Genomic DNA, 13,640 nt, shown 5'->3' with positions numbered 1-13,640 from the left:
GAAGTGTTGGTCCACAAGAAGGAGAAAAGTCAAAACCAAGAGGCAGGCAATACGCTTTTGAAGAGCATGGAAACGTTAGGAGTTTGGAAAACAATTGTTACAGCTGCCAGAATCCCCGTCCACTATTGCTGGTTCAGGGGAATTCTGGGAGTTGTGGTCCAACCCCCCCCTCAAAAAAATCCCTAACGTTTCGCAGCCCGAACTTTATTAGAAGCAACCAATATGGGAAGCCGCCGGCTCCACCAACCCCGGCGATTACTATGGGATGCAAGAGGAGGCGGTGTTTCCGGGAGTGGGCGAGGCTTTCTTGAAAGAGAAAAAAGTCCCCGGATGCTGCTTAGCCGCTGAGACCGGCTCGGAACTTTCGAGAAAAGTCGAGGGTGTCTTCTCGGTGTGCCACAGAGAGGAAGAAAGAGAAAGAAAGAGAAAGAGATAGAAGGGCGGCAGAGGCTAGAGTCCGCGGCTGTGGCGGAAGACGAGGGTCGCCTTCAAGCTCGCCGTTGTGTCGGTTGAAAGCGCGGGCGCGTGGTGAGTGAGAGACAAAAAAAAGGGGGGCTCTCACCTCCCTTCCCCCCCCTCCGCGCGCGCCGGGTTCCACAAAGGACGGGCGGGCGCGCGCGCAGGCAAGCAAGGCCGTTACCCACGCGCCGGTGTCGTTAGGTGGGAAGTCTGTGCGCGAGAGAAAATAAAAGGAGAAGGGGGGAGGGGAGGGAAGATGGGACGCGCCGGGTCAGCTGATACCGGCTGTTGCGGGGAGCGTTGGGGGGGAGGGGGGGAGGGAAGAAGAGAGAACTGTGACAAGAGAACTGGACACCTTTGGTGTGGACGGGAATGTGGAGGAGGCAGGTGGGGCTGGGGTGTGGGGGACGGTTTCAGGAGGGTCGAAGGGTTCCCCCCCTACTCCACCCCACCCTTTTCCCAGAGGAACCCCTGGCAAGCGTGGGAGACCCGCGGAGGGGAGTTGGCCGCGAGGCCTCCATTGTGTGGCGGAGCCCCGAGTGGAGAAACAGCGCTTTGTGCAGGGGAAAGGGAGGGTTCCTTGCCGCCGCTGCCGCCAGGCTTGTCACAGTGGGGAACATCTGGCCGCCAGGCCTGAAGGAGACATCTTTGAAAGTCGTGTGAAAAGGAGGCAGGTGTGTGTGTGTGGGGGGAATTGGGTTGGGAGTCGTGTTCGGGCAATCTGCTGAACCTTGTCATCTCCGACTCCTGGAGTGGGAAGGGCCCTTTTAGGGCAAGGTGACTGAGCAGCCACATTGTCACGTGGAATTGGGAAATAACAGAAATTTTAGGATGACCTGTTGGGGGAGGGTCTGTAGTCACCGAAAAGGAGCAACCTTCCTGTTTAAAGTGGGGAATAGCTGTATGGTGGCTTTGTAGGGAAAATCGTAATGGGTATTTGGGGGGACAGGGGGAGTGCAAGGGTTAAGGAGACCCCGATAAATTGATTGGTTTACTGGATGTGTCTCATGTTCCTGTTCTCATTGTCATTATTATCCTTCCCTTCCCCTTGAAGGTACTCATTGCACCATGGTGAAGGAGACCACATATTATGATGTGCTTGGAGTAAAACCCAATGCTTCTCAAGAGGAACTGAAAAAAGCCTATAGGAAACTCGCACTGAAATATCACCCTGATAAGAATCCTAATGAAGGGGAGAAGGTAAGTGTATAAGCCCATGCTCCTCTATGAGGGTTCTACTAATATTTCTAACTATAGAAATATTAAAAAGGAACAAAGAAATACCAGTCTTAGAAATTGCAAACAAGCAATACTAAAAATACATTCAAAGTGGAGATGCATAATAATCCATCTAAAAAGATCACACTCAGGCAGCCAGTCATAGAGGAAAAGATTACCTGAAGAGAAAGGTTTTCACCTGATGGGGCCAGTCTGGCCTTCTGTGGGAGGAAGCTCCAGAATCTGGGTGCAGCAACAGAGAAGGCTCTCTGCTGTGTCCCCATCAAACAGGTGAAGGTGATGGGACTGAGAGAAAGGTCTCCCCTCCCCCAATTGACCATAATACAGTTCCCGAGCTTAGTGGGAGACACAGTCTTTGAAGTAGCTTGGGCCCAAGCTGTTTGCGGCTTGATAGGTTAAAACCAGCACTTTGAATTGTGCCCAGAAACAGATTGGCAGCCAGTGGAGCTGCTGTAATGGATTTATGTGATCCCTGTAACCCAGCAGCCTGGCAACAGATACTGTATCTGTCATATTCTGATTGAGTACTGTGGCTCTGAATTTGGAATGGATTGTGTTCTGGTAGGTGTTCTTTGAAATAAGTATGTATTCTGTCTTCAAAACATGGGAAACTTAATGACCCTATTCAGATTTTAAAAGCATTCAGATTATTACTTACATTGTTGATATGTTTAATACTATTTTGTTTTCTCAAAGCATTGCTGCTGTATATTTTGGCATGCGACATGTTCTCTGCAACTTGTACGTTAGTCCTTGTTAATATTATAGAAAAAAAATAGATATTGCCAAATGACAGGTTGCTAGGACTTGGCAACTTCTTTACCTTTGCAATAATTTATCTCTTATAGTAGCACAGGATTGGCGAAACATTGGTTACAACTTAGTCCAAAGTTTCTTAAAGGCTGTGTTTCATATCTTTGCTCTCGGAAACTTGGAAAAGCCTGAAATCTGAAGTCTTTTGCAAAAAAAGATAGTATTCAGTTACCTGCTACTCACAAACAGGCTGATTTTTTTATCTTTACATCTCAAGTTGAAACCTGATATGACTTAAACCTTTTAACATAGGGCAAGAGAATGCACATATTTTAAATACAGTGGTGCCTCGCTTAACTATGTTAATTCGTTCCGGCGAAATTGCTGTAGAGCGAAAACATCGTAAAGCGAAAATAAAAAACCCATTGAAACACATTAAAACCCGGTTAATGCATTCCAATGGGCTAAGAACTCACCGTCCAGCGAAGCTCCTCCATACGGCGGCCACTTTTGGTGCCTGTGTAGCAAGGAATCCATCCTAGAAAACAGCGGGGGCCATTTTCTTCAGCCAGCGGCCATTTTGGAACCCGACGATCAGCTGTTTGCTGATCGTCGTAATGAGAAACATCGGTTCCCGAAGCAGGGAACCGATCATCGCACAGCGGATTTTGCCCATAGGAAGCATTGTTTTGCGATTGCTCTTGCGATCGCAAAAAAAGCATCATTAAGCAGATTCGTCGTTATACGGGGCAATCGTAAAGCGAGGCGCGACTGTATCCTATCAGGACACTTGTATGACGTGGTAGGGTTTTGCAATTGGCTGTTCTGTAATTATTAAAAACAATATGGATAATTTTAAATAAATTGGCAATTCTGTGAGGAGGTTAAACTTTTCTTAAAACATTGTAGTTTAAACAGATTTCTCAAGCCTATGAAGTCCTTTCTGACTCCAAGAAAAGAGAATTGTATGATAAAGGTGGTGAGCAAGCCATAAAGGAGGGTGGTACCGGAAGCAGTTTTGGATCACCCATGGATATCTTTGATATGTTCTTTGGAGGTGGTGGAAGAATGCAACGAGAAAGGAGAGGTAATATACAAGTTTTTAAAATTACTTAATGGAAGTAATCAGTTCTTAATTGATAAAAAATGAATATGCTCTAAAAGCCAATGTTACAAAATGCTTGTTTCCTGTTATAAAACTTGAATTTCAGAATGTGATATGCATTATACCATTTGTATTGCATTCATATAGGTTCCTAATTGTAGCACAACTAGGTTCAGAGTATTTTTTTTTTCTTGGAAATGTCTCACTGAGTTCAACTATATGTTACCTATCAAGTAAATGTGCAGAAAAATGCTATCTTGCTTTCTTAGTTGGTTCAGCACCCCTCACCTTCCTATAGTTAAGATAAAAGAATTTTTGTTTTTATAAAAGCAGTTGTAGTCAAAATTTATTGTAGAATGGTTTCCTAGAGTGGTGAGAAAACAACAAAACATTGACATACTGATCAAGAGAATCTCTGTACTGAAATTAATTAGCCTTAGTTCTCAATGGCATGTTTTTTCTTACAGGTAAAAATGTTGTTCATCAGTTGTCAGTAACTCTAGAAGACTTGTACAATGGAGCAACACGAAAACTGGCTCTACAGAAGAATGTGATTTGTGATAAATGTGAAGGTATGCTGATATAATCTTTAGTTTTAGAAACATTTTTATTGGGATTTAAACACACACACATTCAAGAGAATCCACATTAGTCAGAAGATGAAGAAATGCCTAATTTTTATGTGCTTATTTTTCTTCCTATTCTCCAGGCCGAGGTGGTAAAAAAGGTGCAGTGGAATGCTGCCTTAATTGCAGAGGGACAGGCATGCAAATAAGGATTCACCAGATAGGGCCTGGAATGGTTCAGCAAATCCAGTCTGTGTGTATGGAATGCCAGGGCCATGGTGAGCGCATCAGTCCCAAGGACAGGTGTAAAAGCTGCAATGGAAGGAAGATTGTTAGAGAGAAGAAAATTCTTGAAGTCCACATTGATAAAGGTCTGTATATAATACAGTGGGAGAATTAAGGGCTTAAATAGTGACAAAAAAGTAGCTTGTAGAAAACAAAGTACCTGTTATCTTCTGGTAATGAGCCTCAATCTTATGTCTGATACAAGACAGTAAAATGAGAGTCTGTAAACAAGGTATAAACCTTTGCAAATTTGGGTCTTCCAAAAGGTGTAGAAAAAAGCAGTAGTATTTGTAAAGCCTATTGAAGATTGGGGGGGGGGCTAACAGATTTACGGTCATAATGGCCAACCAGTAATTTTCAGTCATTGAGCTTGACTGGCCTTGGAAAGAAGCCCTGGGCTTGTTTCACTGCCCAGGTCCAGATGAACAATATGGTGAGTGAGACTGTTAAATGTTAAGGACTGACCATTAGGAGTCAAAATAGGTGACAAACTATGTCAGTCATAGAGAAAGGGGAGAAATTTAGCCTGCCCAAGTTAGCAAGTTGGGGAATGCACTGAAAAACAGTCCCAATGAAGATTTCATTAGGATTGGTGGGAGCATTGTTTTCTCCAAAGCTGAAGAATTGTGTATGCTAGACTTTCAGGTATGAGAGAAACATTGCTCCAGACAACCTAGAACAGTGATAGCAAACCTATGGTACGTGTGCCACAGTCTTGTGCAACAGGCAAAGACAGCTACCTCCATGAACAAGGAGACACCACAGCAACGCCTCCAGGAGAAACACCTCTTCTGGGCACCAGGCAGCTTGCGCAGTTCTGTGGGAGATCTCACGTGGTCCTTTTAGTAGGCAGGGTCCGCTGAGGATGTAACTTCTGCTCCTTAAGAAGCAAGCATAAGGGAAGGCAGTGAGAACTCTGAGTGGAACGTAAGCAGGGCTCTTCCTCTCTCCTCTATGGGGCTGTTTCTTTAAGGGAGGAGGGCAGAGAAGAGAGGGGCCTTTTACTTGTGCAGCAGGACATACTCTAGCCAGGGTGTTACAGGTGATAGACTCAGCTTTCTGTCCAGATCTCTTAAATGGCTGGGCAACTTTGCTGCATTATAACTTGGCCAATTGTGCCGTAGGATAGGGCCTGAAGGGCAAGAAGGTTCTCATCCTATTCTACATAATAGATTCCCAATTTTGTTGTCACGTAAGGTAGACCTTATAGCACACTTGTCATATGGGAGTGAGAACTACATTTTGTCTACCTTTCCCATCCAGTGCTGTTGTCTGTGCCCCACAATTGGTAAGATTCTGTCTATTAAGCCTAGTGTTGGCACTTTGAAATTAATAAGTTGGTTTTGTGTTGCATTTTGGGCACTCGGGCTCAAAAAAGGTTCATCATCACTGACCTAGAACTATCTTGGGATAGGAGATCATGATGAAGTTGTGGGTAAATGGTGTGATATTATACACATCTCAATATCTCATAACTCTTCTACATATAGCAAAGGGAGGGAATCCTGAGAATATCCCCTTTTCCAGTTATCACATTCAGGTTTAAGGTTTGATGGACAGCTTCCTGCTTGCCCACCTTTGAACATGAACAACCATCTCTGTTGGAAAAGTGTACTGTAATGCTAGATTGTTGGAGTGAGTTAGACAGGAGACTTCATAATTCAACCCTGTAGCCCATGCAGGTCTGTAGGCATGCCACTGCCTCACCTGGTGGGAGTGGGGCTACTCAGAAAAGATTTCTTTGTTTTTTTTTTCTCTGTTCTTCATGAGGAAAGGAGAGGGATTGCAAAACCACCCATGATTTCAGCCAGTGTTTCCAGGTGCTGGCCAAGTCCTTATCAGATCTGGGCTGTGCTGCCGCTGCCAGTTAATTTTTTTAAAGTGATAGGTGTTTCAGATGTGACAGCATTATGAACAGTTCTTTGACATTTTTAAAGCATACATATAGGGCTCTGATTGAACTCTGCAAGTTTTGGCTCAGCTAAGTGGGTCAAGGATAATTAGATTGACTGTAGCGAATGTTACTGAGTACATACCCTGTTGTATAAAAGGTGTAAGCAAGATAAGTTTGATCTTGGACACATTTCATATTTCTATTGGGTTAATTGTATTAGTTGATTCCTCATGGCGCCAAATGGCTGTCGAAACTACACATAGTGCATGAGCACAGTGATGTGTTGGCTTTGGAAATGACACAAGCTAATGTCATATTTCTTCTCCAGATAAAGTTTTGGTAACGTGCTTTAAAACATTCTGCTTGTCTTTTATACTAAATATGCTCAAGTAGTTATAATAACTTACTAAAAACCCAAGGACATAGATTTGCTTGTTTATTACTTGTGTGATGATCTTGCAATAGGAATGAAAGATGGCCAGAAGATAACTTTTCATGGTGAAGGTGACCAAGAGCCAGGGCTGGAGCCAGGAGATATAATAATAGTTTTGGATCAAAAAGACCATTCTGTGTTCACAAGGTAAGTCTAATGTGGATGGAGAATGTGTGGTCCTCCAGATATTAATTACAAATCTTAACCCTTCCTCAGTATTGGCTTACTGACTTGGATTAATGGGAATTGTAGTCCGGTGACATCTGGAGGGCTAGGCACTATCCACTGTGGCATACAGTCATATTTCAGACATCTTACTTGGTCACATAAGGAGAGCTGCTTAGATAAATATTGTATTTTTCGCTCTATAAGATGCATCTGACGATAAGATGCACCTAATTAAAAAGATAAAACTCCGCCCCAGCCAGCTTATCATCCGGAAGCGCTCCCTGCCCCAGAAGGGGAGGAGAAGGGCGGCGTGGTAGTGATGGCAGCGGTGGGAAGCCAGTATTTGCTCCATAAGACGCACACACTTTTCCCCCAATTTTTTTTGGGGGGGGGAAAGTGCATTTTATGGAGCAAAAAATACATTATGTTGCCAGATGCCAGGATTTATTTTCCGTACCAGTGGAAAACTAAAAGGAAGCTGGAAGGTGAGGATCTACTGTGAGAAGTTCAAAGAGAATAGAGGATAATCAAAAGAGAAGGAGATTAACTGTCAACCAAACCTAACCATGATTCTGATAAAACTTGTCTCAAGTGTGGATATGCTGTTACAATCTATAGGAGAAAAATATGTATATAAAACATCTTAAATTTATGGGGCAGAACTAGATAAACAAATTATTTAGATGACTCCTAATGGGTAAGCATTAAAATAATCTCTTGTCTGTTAGAGAACTTGAGAATCATCATCCTCCAACCTTTGTTGTTTCATTTATACTTTCTCTCCCTTACTACTAAGGCTCATCCTGCCTTTGTCTGTCTGTATCTGTACTTTTCTACCTCTTCTCCCTTGCTTTTTTCTTACGTAGTTTTTTTCCATCTTCTGTGTGTATATTTGCATGTGCGTGGGGGCATACATCTTGTTTTGTTCGCTACCTCTTATAACCTGCTATAGAGGAGAACTGTCTTAAGGAGAATACCGTGGCCACTTTTCCAGCTAAATTAGTAGAAGTCACTAGAAGTTTTAGCCTTTAGATATTTTTAATATTTTTAAATGTTCTAAAATATTTTTAATCTTGATATATATTTAATTATTTTTAATATGACATTTATATGTTATTTTAACACTATTGGTTGTTGTATAGTTTGAGCCACCTTGCATTCTCTGGGGAGAAATTTAGCATATAAATTTTAAAAATAAAATGAATGTGCGGTGAAGTTAAGACAGTATGGCATTATTTCGCTTGTTATTTTCTCTATGGAATAGTAGAAAAGGGAAACTGTTGATTCTAAATTGTCATTACTCTGTGGCTGTTCTTTCCTAGTTAATACTAACAAGCTACCTGAAAAATGAATACTCAGTTTATTTTTACAGACTTGTTTTCTCACTGATATTCAGTACTGTAATTTGGGAAATAGATGATTAATCAATTCTTGGTCTTAAAAGTGTAATTTAACAAAAATCAGTAAAACAGTTTCTACTTTCTTCCATTATTTTTCCTCATAGAGAAAAGACAACTACATTGCTTTTAAACCTTCAAAATCCTCTGTTTTGCCACTAAGCCTCTAAACCAATCTAGTTGTGTCATTTCTAGATTTTTCATACAGATTTTATAACTTTTTTGTTACATGCACACATTTCTAGTAGAGTTTTTTTAATCTGGTGAAACTGATTGCTGTTTATCTCTTTCAATTAAAAGAATAAACATATGAAATATCGTTGATTGCATAGATGCAAGAAATTCCTTGGTCTTCCTACCAGTAAACATTTGAAGATTCTCCAGTAGAGCCAAGGGTTCATAATTTAATGTTCTCATACCTGATATCTGATTGTAGCCCTTATCCTCTGCATGTTTACTCATGAGTAAGTTCCATTAAATTCAGCGTGGCTTACTCCTAGTTAAATGTGTATAGGACAGTAGCTACACCTAACAATGCCTCAGTGTTTCAAAAGTGGAAAAAATGTTTGGAAGTAGAGATCAACTGTAGTATCATTTGGCTTGATTTTTTTTCCCAGTGGAATGCCCCAATGATAAAACAGCTTGTTCATAATTTTCTTACTAGGATTTTACCTCTAATACCCTAAAAATTCTTCGTCAGATAAAATAGATGAACAATGGACTGACAACCTGTCCACATCATTTAAGGCCTTAATTTATCATTTAAAGCAATCGTTTCAACATGTAGACTGTGCAGTTTACAACTTAAAGTCACGATTAAGCCATGAAGTGACTGCTCCCCTAAGCACCTTTCTCCTTTCAGATGCCTCTAGAAAGTATAATTCAGCTTGATAAAAAGATGTACATTCCTTGTGAACAAAGCATATTCACTCCATGTGAACAAGATGCCTTGTCTTCAGTAAGAAATGGGGCTTTTTTTTGCCACCATGGAATTTCAGTTACATTCTGTGGGGATATGTATAACTTGCTCACCACTTTTTAAAGACAACCTGTATGAACACTTGTTATATTATTGTTGCTCACCAGGAGTTAGTAAGGAAGTCTTGCTACTTGTAAAGACCTCCAGGCTTTAGCATATACTGAACTTCATGGCAGGAAAATTAATTAACTGGTCTTTTCATTATAGACAGCTACACAAATTAGTGCTGGAAAAACTTACCACTTGGTTGAGTTTGTTGGTATTGGGTCTTTGGATCTCTGAATGCAGACTTGGCTGATATTGCAGTTTTTAGCAGTTAGTAGGAGTAATTTGCCCTTCAACAAATGTTACCAAGTACCTACCCTGTTGTGTAAAAAGACATCAGCAGGAAAATTTGAATTAGAACTTATTTCATATTTCTGTTGCATTAATTGTGAGTATCAGAAGTGTTAGGTGTTCTGTGTTGTTCCCATGTTTCTCTCAAAACAGTGTTTTTACAACATGCAAAGTCATATGACTGGGTTCATGAATTGTATGAGGGAGCATTATGATCAGATTTCAAAGCAACCCCATTTCTTGCTACCGTCTACAGAATATGTGGTCTGCCATATAATTTTAGTTTGCCTAACTTTGTGCTGCGTGACTGAAGCACTTTGGATCAAATTGATCTGTGAATAAGTACGATCTCCACAATCCTAGGAGTGGGTTTCTTACTATAGAAAGTAAATGTAGGGCCTTCATGGATATTGTCAGCATTAAATTCTAGATCTGTACTCCTCCCTTTGCTTCAGTATATCCTTAACTACTTGTAGTATACTGAAACAGTTAGGTTGTGCTGTGGAATTGTTGTCCTGTACCATTTATATGTGACCCAGTAGCTCTGCAGCTGAGTGTTGTTTTTTTTCAGACGAGGTGAAGACCTGGTCATGTCTATGGATATCCAACTAGTTGAAGCACTGTGTGGCTTTCAAAAACCAATTGTGATGCTCGATAATCGGACCATAATAATTACTTCTCATCCTGGTAAGTGTGTATTGCTTTGATAAAACATGTTTTGGTGCTTGTTGAACAACATTATTGCTGGTAAGATGTTGAGTAGAGGATAGTCTAAACTAGCAATTAATAAAAATCTTCATCATTTCAACACTAGAGAGCAAGTAAAAGCATTATGATCTATAGAAATCTGCTCAGCCTTAACGAAACACAGATTTACAGCATGCCACATTCTGTATCTGTTTTAATTTACCGTATTTGCCGACGTACAAGACTGGGCATATAAGATGACCCCCCAACGTTTCCACTCAAAATATAGAGTGAATGGTTCTGCTGCGGTGCCGGCGGTGAGGCCCGAGGAGGGGAAGCGGCCAGGCGAGCGACGGCAGAGGAGGAGGAGGGGAATCTCTCAGGCGGTAGGCAGGCGAGCGGGCAGATGGCTCAGCGACGTGGGGTGGTGGGCAGCCCGGCAGCGGGCTCTGTCCACTCAGGCATGGCTGGCTCTGCTTCCCTCCCTCTGTCCGGACCGCCTGACTGACTGCCTTCCTCCCCGGCTGGCGTGACCCTGTGTTACTCATTCAACGGTGGTGGCAGCTCTTTCCTGGCCCAACTCAAGTGCACCTGGCGTATAAGAGGACCCCCCCCCCAACTTGGAGGCATGTTTTTTGGGCCAAAAAAGTCATCTTATACACCATCAAATACGGTAATAATGAAATCAAAACATGATCCACATACAATCTAAGCGTGCCTCATTTTGACAGTTATTATATTTTGATAGATAATGTTTAACTTAGGTAATAATAATCTTAGAACTGCAGAGCTTTAGGGAAGTACAATCGGTCCCAGCTGATCTTTGCCTCACAAAGTGGACGTAAATGTTTCAAGATTATCTTGGAAGTTATCTAATGTAATGCAGAACCATAACCTTTTTTTAGTTTGTAAGCAAACCTCTGTCAGTTGCCTGTTTTGACCAGCTACAATTTAAACTGCACATATGTGTTTCAGGACAGTTTAAAGTGCTGTACTGTGCATTGTGTTGTATGTAGTCAATTGATAAGGATACCTGTTGGTTTCTAGGGCAGATTGTCAAACATGGAGATATTAAATGTGTATTGAATGAAGGAATGCCATTCTATCGCAGACCGTATGAAAAGGGTCGTCTCATCGTTGAGTTTAAGGTAAGATTTCCGTATAGAATGCTGTCTTGTAAGGCCTCTTGTACTCTAGTTTCTAGAGTTCAGTTTTCAGTGCATTGATTTGTATTAAAACAACTGTGCCACCTCTTCCTAAGTTTGTTTGTTGAACTATATTTACAATATATACAAAACAATATATAAGTGAAGATTCTTAATAGTGTCTCTAAATTTCAGGTGATTTTTCCAGATAGTGGTTTTCTCTCTTCTGATAAGCTGTGTCTGTTGGAAAAACTGCTACCTCCAAGACAAGAAGTGGAAGAAACTGAAGAAATGGATCAGGTGGAGTTGGTGGACTTTGACCCATCTCAGGAAAGACAGCATCATTACAATGGAGAAGCCTATGAAGATGACGAGCACCATCCCAGAGGTGGTGTCCAGTGCCAGACATCTTAAAATGGCTTCATGATTCTCCTTGTGCTGCTTGTCCTGTATGTCAGTTGTGGATGAATGAAGGACTAAAGTTGCTAAACCCTCTCAAACTTGCCATTGTCCCTGTAATATTTAAACATAGCTGTTTTTAAATCAAGTTAACAAATATAAATCAGTAAAACTACACTTCAATCAAGTTGGAATGATGTTCCATATGGCCTCCTAAGGAATCCAGAAGCCAATCTGCTCTGGCTTTTTTATTTTGTGCATTATATGTGTATTGTGTGCAACTGCACTCGTTAGTATTCAGTGATTTCTGTTTAGTATTATAAATTATATTATCTCAAGTATGCACATGTATTTATGATTCATGTTAAAATGTGAAATTAAAATTTTTGTATTCATCAGCTTCTAGATACATTGATGTGTGTTGGATGTACTGTGGCTGGCTGAGATTTCACAAGACACCTGCATGGCACTGTACCTTCTTCCCCTGAAAAATTAAAAGCTCTGCCCAGTCTCACAAGCTTTAATCCAAAAGCTGTGTAAAATCCCTTTTAGCGTTCTATAGGATCCTAGTAGGGCTAGTTGTTAAATGTTGAAAGTTCAAGCTGTATAGGGTCCGTATCAGATGAAAACCTAAGAGGCAATATGCCTAGTACAATAACTGTCTCCTGCCCCAAGAACAACTATGAGACCAGAAACACTTGTACTTTAACTAACTGAAACTGGGTTTAATTCTTGAAAATAGAAAATATGTGACACTTCTTAAGAGACAGTTGTGCAACTAAAAACTGATTGTTTTTAAAGATAGAAAATTGTATGTCTAATTTTATTACGGAAATCTTTACCATTTGAATTTATTGCGTTAGTAGGTATCAGTGATCTTAAGAATATTCAGTTTCTTAGACTGCAGGAGTACTTGCAGGAAATCCCTTGTTGAAACTGGGAAACTAACTGAATTAATCACAATAATTTAAGAGTTTCTAGTTAGTTTCTTGAAAGGGCTACATCCATTTTCAGTCATTTATTCCATATTCATGGATAGTGTACCACAAGCTTGTACAGTATTCCAGTTCATAGGTAGCCCTCATTAACCGCAGGAGGGCTTAATGATTCAAGTGCCTCTTCTGGGACTCAAATGTACTTAAGGTGACACTTGATCTTTTTCTAAGAATTTCATTGCTAAACATTTGATAGGCAAGTCCAACATTAGTGCTTAGCTGTACACACAGACCAAGTAGGTTAACAAGTATAGCAGTCTTAATTATGTAGTTCTAATGCAGGTCTTGTACATCTTGAGTTTTTAATCTGCACTTTCTTCCTGGGGTTTGATTTAGGTTGTATAACAATTTATCATTGTCCTTGTGATAAGGATGGGTTAGTGGAATTGAGTATGTGACTTAATGCTTGCATATTGTAATTTAATCTTAAGTTTCAACCCAGGGGGAAAATAAATATTGTCATAACAGTTTCAGGTCTCCTTTTTGACTTTCTTGATCAACCATTTAAGTATGATAGTGCAGGGGAAAAGTTCTGTCTAGGAGGCAGTGTGCCTCCTACAGTAGGTGTCTCTTGCCCCAGAAAGTTATGAAACTAGAAGCACTTATATCTCAGCTAACTGAAACTGAGTTTAGGGAAAGCACATACATTTCAGAATTGCCAAAGCACATGCTATGGCATCTTTGTCAAATGCTTAGACACATTTTCCTACAGTTTCTTGTTTGGTTTAATTTCTCGATCAGGCCATACTTCACAAACATGGCAGAACCCCAGGGGTCAACTAGGCCAGCGATCCCCAACC

The 13,640-nt window shown here is 40.9% G+C and overlaps 1 protein-coding gene across 2 annotated transcripts; it reads left to right on the top strand.

Annotated features, from left to right (window-relative positions):
• Positions 1–290: 290 nt before the first annotated feature.
• DNAJA1 (DnaJ heat shock protein family (Hsp40) member A1) lies at positions 291–13,310 on the top strand. 2 transcript variants are annotated; one of them, XM_020808975.3, is made up of 9 exons: positions 291–528; positions 1,514–1,659; positions 3,361–3,538; positions 4,024–4,128; positions 4,266–4,493; positions 6,767–6,881; positions 10,186–10,301; positions 11,349–11,449; positions 11,642–13,310. In XM_020808975.3, exons 2-9 carry the CDS (start codon positions 1,528–1,530, stop codon positions 11,858–11,860), a joined length of 1,194 nt encoding a protein of 397 aa, XP_020664634.3. In that variant the 5' UTR covers positions 291–528; positions 1,514–1,527; the 3' UTR covers positions 11,861–13,310. The 2 variants fall into 2 exon arrangements, with proteins under 2 accessions (XP_020664634.3, XP_020664635.3); XM_020808976.3 differs by lacking the exon at positions 291–528 and adding an exon at positions 996–1,133.
• The last annotated feature ends 330 nt before the right edge of the window (positions 13,311–13,640 follow it).

Source organism: Pogona vitticeps, chromosome 2, assembly GCF_051106095.1.
Source record: "Pogona vitticeps strain Pit_001003342236 chromosome 2, PviZW2.1, whole genome shotgun sequence".
Taxonomy (NCBI): Eukaryota; Metazoa; Chordata; class Lepidosauria; order Squamata; family Agamidae; genus Pogona; species Pogona vitticeps.
Note: the sequence above shows the minus strand (reverse complement) of the source record. Positions and strands in the feature narration are given on the sequence as shown.